The sequence below is a fragment of the Paroedura picta genome, chromosome 10 (genome assembly GCF_049243985.1).
Source record: "Paroedura picta isolate Pp20150507F chromosome 10, Ppicta_v3.0, whole genome shotgun sequence".
Classification (NCBI taxonomy): Eukaryota; Metazoa; Chordata; class Lepidosauria; order Squamata; family Gekkonidae; genus Paroedura; species Paroedura picta.
Genome location: NC_135378.1, coordinates 46,979,527 through 46,992,337, shown reverse-complemented (window position 1 = coordinate 46,992,337; position 12,811 = coordinate 46,979,527). Strand labels below are relative to the sequence as shown.

General features: G+C 39.6%; 1 protein-coding gene across 3 annotated transcripts in view; it reads right to left on the bottom strand.

Annotated features, from left to right (window-relative positions):
* FSTL5 (follistatin like 5) overlaps nucleotides 1-12,811 on the bottom strand; it is a 437,209-nt gene that overhangs the window by 20,322 nt on the left and 404,076 nt on the right. For all 3 annotated transcript variants that reach the window (XM_077299983.1, XM_077299982.1, XM_077299984.1), the window contains 2 exons: nucleotides 10,356-10,463; nucleotides 6,577-6,701 (listed from right to left, as the gene is read on the bottom strand). In XM_077299983.1, the coding sequence (XP_077156098.1) occupies nucleotides 6,577-6,701; nucleotides 10,356-10,463 (233 nt within the window). The remainder of the gene's footprint in view (nucleotides 1-6,576; nucleotides 6,702-10,355; nucleotides 10,464-12,811) is intronic.

Below are 12,811 nucleotides of genomic sequence, written 5' to 3'. Positions count from 1 at the left end.
CAGAAAAGTGGATTCACCCTCCGGATAGCGATACACTCCTGCAACCAATCTGCAACAATAGCGCTAAAGACCTGTGCGTTACCATTGTTGCGGGTTCTTCAAAGTCCCTCCCCCTGGCTCTCTCCTCCAAACTTCCGGCGAAGCGATCGCCATTTTTTTTCTCCGAGCGAGCGGGGATAAACGCACCAGCGAGCCTCTTTCTGTTTAGAAGCTTCCCTGGCTTCAGTCCTTCACCTTTAGTCACTAAGCACAAACCACATAAAAGCCCGTTTGCTGAAATAAAGTCCCTTTATTTTTTACACATTAATTCAGCCGAAAATCGGGCCCGTGAGAGGGGGGGGGAGATTTTTTTTTTATCACTCGAGGCAGCGTGCCAACGATCATACAATCAAACGACAGCTCACATTAGGCAGCTGGATGGGTCTCTCCGTTGCAACGAATCTACCTAGATTCGTTGCTATGGGTCTGTTTTTTTTTTTTTTAAACCTTTCTTAAAGGGAAAGGGGCTGTTTGGGAGCATGCTAACGGCTGCCCATTGGCTGCTTGACGGCCAGGGGCGGGATGAGCTCGGCAATAGCGCTTCCTTTCTAGCGATTTCTGCCGAGACCGGAAGCCTGTGGGAAACGCTAAAAAACGCAACTGATTCCACTACAAAGGCAGGTATGCATAACGACGAATTCCACTATTTTAAATGGCGATTTTTCATTCCGCAAACAATTTGCAACAAAGATCCCCGTGCGAAAAGGCCCTGAATGTATCTGATCTAGTGGAATCAGAAGCCAGTGCCATAATGTTTTGTAAAGATGAAGGCATTTGACTAAGACAATCTTTAAGACAGCTCTGAAAAATGATTGTCTAAACCTAATATATCTCTTTGATCATTTCTATATTTATCAGCTCACAGATATTCAGGCCTCTACAGGAAGACCTCAGTAAACTTAAACCTTAATCTGAAAGGATGCAGACCTTTAAGGTTTTCTTCCTAATGTAAGTAGTACAGAACAGTCCTTTCTCTCATCTGTGACTTAGGACCCTTTACCCTTTAATGTTAATATTCAAAGAATTTCTTTGTCAGATGAGCAATAACATCTATGGATGCTTTTGACCACAAAGACCTTTTTATTCTTTATGATAAAAACCAAACCTTTTGCAGATTCATCTGGGGACCAAACTCTCCTGAAAAGTCACCCTTCAATCACTAATTGAAGATAATTCTTGAGCAGATTTATCATTAGGTATTTGCTCTCATGTAACAGGCTAGTTTCTAATACAAAATTGACTTAACTAATTGTCTGAGACAAAAATTAGCAATTTCTGAGCAGCAAACTACAACTCCTTTACAACACCATCGCTGTTGCAAGGGCATATTTCTCAGTTTCTGTGCATACATGTACAACCAGAAATTGTGCCCCAATATCCTCTGTGACACTGCAAATGATATAGGCACCAGAGATTTATTATTATTTATTGGCTTCATATATGCTCTGCCTTTGTCCTCACTGGAGACACAAAGCAGTTTCTATCCTTTTCTTCTCCTGCATTGTATCCTCATAACAACCCTGTGATGTAGGATAGGCTGAAAGTTTGTGACTGGCTCATGGTCATACAGCAAACTTCCATCGATGAGTGGCAATTTGAATCTGTGTCTTTCTAATGTCTTTTGCATGCTGCTGCTGCTGAGTACTTTCACTAATGACTAATAATAGCTTAAATAAAGTAGACATTTCCACCCCTACCCCCCAATACGGTTTCTAACTTGAAGGATTTCTCAGCTGCCATGAATGTAAAGAATTTCTTGCTACACCACTCAAAACTGCTCATTTTATTTTAACCAACTCTCAAAGTTCCTAAAAGCAAACTCCATGTCAGGAAAAAAGGAAGTCTTCAGTTAGTGAACAGATACAAATAAATAACTCTGGGGGAAACCATAACCCTAGGGCAGTACTGCATACTTTCGCATTTTAATTCCTGGTTTAATATACAGGCAAATGCTAGTAAAATGTTTGACTTTTAACCTCTCCCCCACACACAGAAAAAAAAGTTCTGTACTATGTTCAAATAACTTATTAGGAAGTTGAAAGCTTTACGTAAAGGTGAGACCAAGGTCAGAATATATCTGACAGAAAAGAGAACCACGAGCTCTTGCATTTGATCTATTGGTATGTGAGCAATAACTTTTAAGACAGAGGAACAAAAAAGCAGAAATCTTCACAGAACTGTATGGAAATAAAGGCATCTCCTTGAAATTAGATCACTCTAGGTCAACTGTTTTGGCAGTGTCTTTGAGACCTAAGGATAGCAGTGTCCTTTGCCCTAGCTATTACAAACACAAATATACAACTAGCATAGAAGAATCCCCAGAAGATGTCTCATTTGCAGTAAAATCCAAAGCAGAGTTTCAACTGACTAAGTCCATGGACTTCAATGGACTTAAGGTGCACCTATGCTTAGAGCAGCACTATTATGCACCACAAAGGATTATGGGACTGGAAGATAGGTCTTGTGTCAGGCTAGTTCTTTGTGATAACATTCTTTATGAGTTTGGAGAGAGAGATGCTTTTGAGTTTCCAAGCTAGTCCTTTGCCAACTGCACAAAAATTCTCTCCCATCCATCACTCTGCTTAATGTTTACCTGGTTTATTTTTTAAAAAGAATCAGAGTAACTTGACTCCCCATCACATTATGTTAATATGCCCTATTCCCATGGGTTGCTTGGCTGCACTTTCTCTCTCCCACTACTGCCTTTACTCTATTTCTTGTAGTTGTCAGGGCCATCCTAGTCAAAGGTATCATTTAGTGCATTTGCTGGCAGGGGCTCATGGGAACTGTAGTCCATGAAAATCTGGAGGACCACAGGTTGACTACCCCTGATTTAGTGAATGTACTGACATTGTGACACTAGTAGTCAATCAGATTTAGTATTATGACAATGGCCTAAACCAACTGAGAGTGTAGGAAATAGGTCAGTAGAAACCCCACCCTGCATGGGGAACACTTCAACATTTCAGAGGAACCTTGAAACATCACTGAGAATGGGTGGAGTACATTTTACCATTATTAAAAGTATTTCCATTTTAAAAGTCCCCTTTCAGCATTGCAACACTTTTCAAAACAGCATACCAAGAAAATAGCTTGGTCAAGGCTTCCAAGATATACTAATTGTCCTGGCTCACTTGGCCTCCGGGCCGGGAGCCCGGATGTATCCGACCCTTCCCCTCCCACCAAATAGGCCAGTGTACCCCCCCCATGCACAATACCAGCTCGTCTGCAAGAACCCACGCCAAACGCACTCGAACCGAGGGGAGGGGCTAGAGAGGCAGCAGACGGACGAGGCCCCATGGGAGCAACAGTGACTGATGCTAGGCAGGGCAGCATGGCAGAAGACGCTGGGGCAAGAGGCCTGCTAGCCAGACCAGCTCGCCCATAGCCGGAAAAGGACAGATTGGGGAAAGTGTTGGGGAAAGACCCTAAACACGGAGCACAGGAAAGGGGTGGGGTTTATGACACCTCGGGCACACAGCGGAGAGGAGGAAACGGGAAGCAAGAAACACAGATAAAAGGAGGAGAAAGGCTGGGAAAGGGAGGAGGAGAGGAAGGGGAAGTGAAGCGGTCAGCTGTGTGACAGGAACAATAAAAAAGCACTCAAGATTCTGGAAAGTGTTCTAGTGCTTTACTGACTCTGGAGGAGGCTGCTGATGAGAGCGAGTGGAGCCCAGGTGACTCGGACTCCAGGCCAGAGTGGGATAACCCCTCATCCCCGCCTGTCTGGAGGGACCCGCAGGCCCCTGCCCCGGGGAAAGGGGTTCAGAGGCCAGGCGACAAAGGGACGGACCCAGAGCTACGGGAGGGGCCTGACACTAATGAATGCAAGCTATGTCCCAGTAACGCAGAGCCCATGCATAGTCTGCCTCAAAGGGCACATCAATAACTGCATTTTACCCAGTCCTAGTCATTATTATAGGGATTATGCAAGTCTTAGACAGAATGGACGAAAACTGAAGGTGTAAGAAGCTGTAGTCCTGATCAATTTTTGGGGTTAATTTTAGAAACTGTCAAGGAATGGAACAAAGTGTGGGATGAACATTCAGAACCATAATGGAATGAAGCAAAGCATATCTGTTCATCTCAATACCAGCCTCTGGAGACAAGTATTTGTATATTAAATGTATCATTTATTTTTGAATTTCTAAACCACTCTATTTCTTTTTGTTCCATTTGGAACACAGTGCACTGATACCACTACGTTTAATCCTTTGCCCTCTAACCTTAACCTCCTTGGTTCTTTTTTTCTTTCTATACAAAAATCCATCTACCTAATGACGTCGCACAAAGGCTGTTTTATCATAATGCTGAAATACCTTCAGGAGAAAATATCTGAACAACACAGAAGGGATCTTTTTATGATTTTGGTCATGGATCCCCACAGAATTATTTATGAACATGTAATGAAAGAGAATGGATTTGTTTCATTGATATTAATGGATCTCATTAACACAGTGGACCAACACTTTTAGGCTGTGTTATACTAATTCTAATAAAGCTTTCCTAATTCCCACACCAGCCACCCAAGCCAATCTAGTTGCTATACTATTTTTATGCATACCACATATTCTCGATAAAATATATTTCCAAATAACCCTACTGCTTAAGAAAACAGCCTTAGTGTGAAGCTCTGCTTACCTTTTTCACATTTTACTACAACGAGTTGTTGGAGAAGTGAAGACAAACACTGAATGAGGCACCATTCCTGGTAAATTCATCAGCATTCAAAAATACCGAGAAATACAGATTGCTTAAATGTGCCTAATAACCCCAATAGTATAGTTAGATTATCTGGGGAAAAGATGCTACAGAATAAAGAAATCTACGTAACATAGTCCTAGAGTAAAACATTTACAGTGGCTTTTGGATTTTAAAACAATTGCCATGAATAGTGCTGGTACACATGCAAAACTACGGTAAAAATCATGTAAATGTCCAAGAATCATTATGTGATCCTACATGTAGGGATCTAGTTGGCTTCTGTGAGCATCATTTGTTGCCCTAGATGGACCATATCTAATAAAATCACATCTTAAAAATCATTTAAACCAAGAGAAAACATTTAATTAAAACAATTAAACTGGAGCTAAAATACAGACAAAAACATAAAGACAACAATGACATCATTAGGCAAGAAGGAAGAATCCCTGAGTGAATGCCAAATGAAATAAACAAGTCTTCACCTGCTGGCAGAAGATGGTAACAGAGGGAGACAGACAAATTTCCCTGGGGAAAGAGTTCCAGAGGTAAAGCATCATGACAAAGAAGGCTCTCTCCCAGATTGATACCCACCTGATCTCAGGAGCTTGGACACCTGAAGCAGACCCTCAGAAGATGATTGTTGTGTTTGGATATGTTCATAAAGAAGTAGGCAGTATTTTAGGCATGCTGGTCCCAAATCATACCTGGATTTAAAGTTCAACACTAGCACCATGAATGGTGCCCAGAAACAGATTGACAACCAGTGTACCAGAGTGATATGGTCCCTGCAACTCACTTTAGTCAGCATTCTGGCTGAAGCATTCTGTGCCAATTGAAGTTTCTGAACACTTTTCTGGAATAGATCTACATACAGCACATTGAAAGCAGTGGCCTCTAATCTGGAGAACCGGGTTTGATTCCCTGCTCCGCTATATGCAGCCAGTTGGGTGACTTTGGGCTAGTCTCAGTTCTCTTGGAGCTGTTCCCACAGAGCAGTTCTCTTAGAACTCTTTCAGCTCCACCTGGTCGAATGAGTTGCCAGAGAATGTCAGGGCAGTAATGGAACTCACACAGTCATGTAGGGCTTGTAAGATGGAGCCCTTCCGCCAGGTTCACAGCTGAGGCCAGTACAGACAAATAAACCAAATAATAGTGGGCCTCCAACACTGTAATCCAACCGCTCTTACTCACCCAAGTAAGAACTATGGAAACGTCACTAACTGTCTGTCTGATGGAGTTAAGTATTTATTCAATTGTTTCAATGATTTTAATTGTTCTGTGTTTTAACAATGTTGTAAACAGCCCCCAGACAGCGGTACCTATCGGGGTGGTCTAGAAAACTATTAATTTATTAATTAATTCAATAGATTTTTTAAAAAAAAAACATTTCTCCAAATTAATGTATAAAAGTAGGAAATTCTGTTTCTTGAGAAAATTTCACTGGTTGATGACCTGAGATCATTCAAGGATATGTGGGGGGACTGTAAGTAAATGTTCCACATAACCAGATAGTATGTGATAAGGGAGGAAAAGAACAACCAGAGAACTGTGAGTAGGAGATGAGAGGAGAGAAAAACTGTATGCCCTTGGTACACCAGTTGTGAGATAGAAGAATACTGCATGTGGATCAAGGGAACCTTGGTTTAAACTTTTGTTCAGCCATAAAATGTAATGAAGGACCTCTTAGCCTAATGTCCCTGACAGCACTTGTTATGACAATAAAAACAAGACAACTGTATGCACACTACCCCCAAGGTCTTTATAATAAATAAATACAAAGATGGTCATGCCTTTACCTGCACACCACTGTACAGTTTTTTGTACATCACTTACCTTATGTGGTTGATGAGGAGTGTCGTGGATGGAATGAAAAAGTCATCCACTCTGTCAAACTGCTTGCCTACAGGTTGAGTATGGATTGTATGGTGAGAAATACTCCCGCTGGCCTGGGTTATCACCTGAGGATCACATTGTACAATTAGTCACATTTCGTTTACTTCTAATAATTTGTCAGAATACATTACATTCAAGTAAATTATGTTTATTATTAATGACCAATGGATTCTGACACCCTCACTTCAAATAAATGCATACAAAAACCCTTATTTTATTTAATTATATTCCATGTCCTGTTTTTGTTCTCTTTTACCAGAAAATAGATAAAAGAAAGCAAGAAAGGACTGAATTTAAAGACATTCTGGGGGATCAACATATATTCAGTACGAGAGCCAATTTGGTGTAGTGGTTAGGAGTGTGGACTTCTAATCTGGCATGCCGGGTTTGATTCTGCGCTCCCCCACATACAGCGAGCTCGGTGACATTGGGCTCGCCATGGCACTGATAAAACTGTTCTGACTGAGCAGTGATATCAGGGCTTTCTCAGCCTCACCCACCTCACAAGGTGTCTGTGGTGGGGAGAGGAAAGGGAAGGCGACTGTAAGCCGCTTTGAGCCTCCTTTGGGTAGGTAAAAGCGGCATATAAGAAACAACTCTTCTTCTTCTTCTTCTTAGTGCTGGGTGATCTTGGGCCAGTCATACAATCTCAATTTAATTTATGTAATTTAGAAAAGGAGAATACTACTAGCCAATCTGGATATCATTAGCATTATTAAGATAAATAAAGGAAGATATGTGATCATATGGAGACTGTCCACAGAGTTCTCCAGAGAGATCCTCAGTAAAGATATCTGTGACACACACAAGTCCTTATTTGTAATAGGATCATGACAAAAGAATAAGTCCAGTGTTACTGTGAAAAATAATTTGTGGGCCTAAAAATCTAAATGGGTCTTCTAATGTAAACTCTGCTGTATTCAAATATTCCAGTCAGTTTTCCATTATGGAGAACAGTAACTTACCTGAAAAGTAAAAATTGTGGGCAGTAATCAGCCGTATTCATCTATTAAATCAAATTCTGAATTATCAATAATATCTTCTATTGGGGCCGGAGTCAAAATTATCAGAATGAAAGGTTTTTGCTCTCAAAGGGCTGAAACAATTATGTTAGGATTCAAATCATTTCCTGTATTTACAAGTGGATGTGGTTTGGGTTACATTTTGATTAGTTAGGTTAAGATTGTAAATCCCTAGAGCCAATTGCTATTGTAATAAATAAGCAATGACTGTTCTGCTTTAAAACTACAAAAAGCCAGGCATAATTAGAATCATAACATATGGGCCCTTGTGATACAGAACAGAAGAAAATAGTAGTCATTCTTTATATTAAAAATATTTACTGCTTTCTGTCTTTCTGCTGTGTTATCTGATTAGTGCTAAAGAAGGATCAGAATTCTGCCTGGTTTTTCTATTCTCAAAGTTAGAGTAGGCATTGCTTCTTTATCTCAGCAGCCACTGGTGCTGTGTGAGAGATTATTTGTACCTTGAATAGTTTAACGTAATTACAACTGCAAAACATTTCCTCTGTTCCGTTTGACACTGTAGTAAGCTGAGAAAGATTCCCATTATGTATCTCCTCTGTATCTCCATCTCTTGTTCCGTTTTTCCTTAACATCTGATCAGATAAAGTATTCTAGACAACTCAGGAGCTTGCTCACTAGCATCTGGCATTTTGAGTTAGCCCAGGTTTATCCCAGGTTGCTGTGATGGAAAACAAATTTGGTGACAAAGGAGCCCGTCCTTGCAGTGAGACAAATGAAAAATTCCTGTTTCAAGTTGTATGTCAACACCATGCAATGCAATGTGTAGAGTTTTATCGCACAGACATTCATAGCATATTGATGGAGTAACCATCAGGGTTTTTCCTCTTGTAAAACATCCTGCCATTAGAAATAGAGAGTGAACTGCAGGGAGAGGGGAACATCACTGGAAGCCAGCCCGGACAGGGAAGACACTCCCCCACCAGGTGCTTGAAGATTGAACAAGACTAAAGAAATAAGTAGGTTGACTGGATAAATATTTATCTAACTTTGTATAGAGTGGTTAATTATATAATGACCTAATTTGGGAGTGTTATTCAGACTGCATAAAAATCTGTACCCAGTGTGTCTCGGTGTGGATGCTGGATTTTAGACATGATACAGTGCCACCCCTTTTTCATGCTGCAGCTTTAAAATGGTATTTAGACATTGTGGATAATTTGGCTCTCTCCCCACAATGAGTTAAAACAAACCTGAACTTCTTAATGGTGGATGCATCAATATTTCCTGACTAACCTGTTTCTTTCCCATTAAGACTTTGCCCAGCATTGCATTGCATTGCATTGCCATATTTAAAAATAGTGCCTGAGGTAGCAATTTTGGATTCATTAATCTCACAAATTTTGGATGTTTCAAGGACACAGTAGTCACTGTATACTCCTCCCCTCACACCTCAGCTTTACAGGACAGCAACAAAGGATGATTTAAATCAAAGTATGCCCACTAGCCCATTTTCCCACCAAGGACATATACATATTTTGAAATGTGGATCAATAACAGAGTCATTCAATAACAATGCATGTTTACTATTCACTGGAAACATTCTCCCTTACTAAGTCATTATCAATGGCTGCACACTACAACCTGCATTCAGAATTATGCCCATCTACCGAAACATGTTCTTTTCTGCCCTTTGCTATCAGGTTGATAGTTATCTCCCATTCTGAAACAAATAAATTCATAGTCAATCTAAACTGTTTTCAAGGTATAATAAAGATGCAATGCCTACCTGTTTCTCAATACAATACAAGTCTTGTATTGAGTAAATGATACATTTTGTTAATTTGCTATAATACATAAAGATAGACAGCAGTTCCATACAATCAGAAATCATTTTGCATTGGTTGGATTATATAGCCCTCTCGAAGATGAACTATTTTCAGTACAACAAGTTACACTATTGCTCATAGTAAGCAACAAATACACTTATGGACATCATTTCAAATGCTCAAATCTGGGATATTATCTCTTTAGATTTAAATTGCCTTTTAGATGTTTCAGCAGTAGTGAAGCCACTTTCTATAGGTTCATTCCAAACACTGCTGTGGTATTCGAAGCACCAATGCCAAGCCAATTTTATATGATCAGCAGTCATGATTCCAGATGGACAACAAATGCAATGGTGATGACTTAGTGCTACTAATTGTTGCTTTCAGTCAGCAAATGTTTAGATGGTATAGCAATATCATAGGAAGACCATGCAGGAAACGGTATACACACCTTGGCGGCTACATCTAAACCTGATTTTGCTGTGACTCTACATAAAAAAATACTGGGCTAATTAGTATAAATGTGTGGAGCTTTCTTTCTCTTTTTGCACCAGAGCCAAAGCAAAGAAGTCAAACCCAACATACAAGGCACTTATGGAGCATTTTGGACAGTGTTCATTTAGAACTAAAAGTGTTGGTATTCATGCGGAAACTGCAAGAGAATGAACATGGAGAGAAGTCTCATGTAGGGAAGTCCCATGTTTAAAAATGTACATTTGTGTAAAAAGATCCTCCTAGTTTGAAGCTTCGTGCATCCAGAGGAAACCGTCTAGGGAATTCTCCCTGACAAGAATGCTTTGACTGTTCATGGAACTTTCAGTGTTAGGACGAACACTACCCACAGTCAAACAAATACTACCCACAGGATGGTACAATGAGCCAAATGTGCAAACTTAAGAGTACTGACCTGTAATGTAGGAGAGTTCTTATCAAAGCTTCCCCAACTCAGCACCCACACTTGATCATGTGATCGGTCATAGTGAAGTTTCACTGGTACTGGGTCTGTACTTACAGCCTGTGGCATGTGAAGAAGCAAGAAAAGAATTAGCCTCAACTTGATTGTAGTGGCACTAATATTACATGAGGACTGGGCAAAAAATTATGCCCAAATAAAGTTATCTTGCTGATTCCAAAATTAGGCTGTCAGTTGCTGAGATCATCCTCAGACTAATTTGAAGGTGGAGCCCTTTGCTGAAACAATGATCTTTGCCTATTTTTGAGCAGCATGACATCGATATATATCCACTCTTAGATTTAATTACATTTTGTCGCAAAACACAACTATTGAAATTCTGGGGACAAAATTGGTGAGCAGTCGAGCATTTGTTAACCATTCTGACCACAGTTCATCTTCATTTGAGAACTTTTTTGGGTTTGAATTTTTCATTAAAGAGAGAAAAGTGGATTGACCATGGATTCACCTGGAGAGAGATGCATGTCCTTTCTGCTGCTCAAAAGGAATTTGCCAAATCCCCCAATCAGCAATCACATTTCTCTAATACTATTCTCTGATGAATAAATTAAATGAGATAAAAATATCATTATCAACAATGAAGGAAACTTATATAACACTGCTCCTATTTTTACCTGTTTTTTTAGTAGAATATATTATTTTAAGGCTATTAAATCGGGGTAAAAATAATTGCAGTCCTTTTTACCAGATATCCTCTAGTCAGTGCGCATATTGTCTGGAAGATAATTTATCATTAATTGTGCTACAAAAAGTATACTGAGGGATTTCATAATAGTCAGGGGCAGGATAGACTTAAGTGTCTCTGGATGCTATTGGCTGATTATGAAGAAAGTTAGACTAGCAATGTGAGAGTGCCTAGTGCTTTCCACTGGTGTTTCTGTTCTTTTTATTTTTAGAATAGCAGGATAATCCAGACTTTAACCTATTGCAATGAGAAGCGGTGGCAGCATGCAAAACTCTCAGGAGTATTTTCCTATTTTTGTATATATATATATATACAATTTTTTTTGTATATATACATGTACATGTACATGCATGCATGCATACATGCATACATGCATACATGCATACATGCATACATGCATACATGCATACATGCATACATACATACATACATATATATATATATATATATATATATAATTTATTTATTTTAAAAAACACAGAGATTTCCTGTACTTTTTGGCCCCATCATTATACAACTGTGCAGCACAGCTTGTTTATCAGTTTGAGGAGAAGAGTACCAGCTGGCTAATTAAGTGAATCTAATTTAAAGTAATGATGTAGATTCTCAAGGTAATGTGCTAATGGCTGACTGAGACCACTGGTGATACTTAACTGTACTCCTGAGGTGTTACAAAAAAACACAAAACAAAAAACCAACCCTCTGCTTCCTCTAAAGTAAAATCTGCTTTTCTTCTTGAGCAAACATAGCCCAGTTGCTTACTAGCAGGTTCTTTGTTCAAAAAAGCAGAAGGGTTTGTGTGTGTGTGTGTGTTTGGTACTCAAATCAATAGTTTTGGCACTGCAAGCTGCACAACATTTGAAACAATCACTTTTCATTGACCCCTCTCACAGCATATAAGAATAAGCAACCAAATTTAATTCTCACCTGTTTAGGTGAAGTTGCTGTAAAAGCTGTATCTTTCATGGGTTGGAGCAGAAGAACAGGGCATCTTACTTTAATAGTGCTCTGTTCAGCTCCAAAGCATTGTGAAGGAGGAAGAGGATTCAGGCTTCTCTCCAGCCCCCTCCCCTGTGCTCATTTGCAGGGGCAAAAATGATGCGGGAGGGAAGCTGGAAACCTCTCCCTCAGTTGGACTTTTCCAAAGTTGAATCAATCATAGTCAAATGCTTAGGGGATGATTTTCCTGCATTTTAGTACAAGTTTAAATTTAAAAGGCTTTCATGAGAAAAGAAAATTAAAAAAAAAATCATTTTCCTCTGATGAGTTAGCCTTCACTTAAACTGAACAATAGGACAGAAAAATAGTAATATACAGTAACACCCAGGAAGTGCATTTCAATGTATTTCATATATATATATATGAAATGCACTAAGTAGTGATGAGAAAGGTGGTAGCGTTATATTAAACACAAGCGCTTGTCTACATGCTCTTTTAACACAATTATAGGCATAACCACAACAAATAAATGTGGAAAATGCCTCATTAAATATTTTCTTGAATATGTGAAAACTAGTAGTGAAACCCATTGCATGTGAATGTGCTAGCTCATAAGCATTGACACATATAAGGAATGCACATGTGTATCCAGAAAGGAAACAGGATGGCTACAGAGGAAGCCTACTCAGGGTGGTAACTGGGGGGTGTAAGCTGCACAATGCCCCCAGGAAGGTCTTCTCCAGAGAGTAAAGGTGGTAGAGAGAAG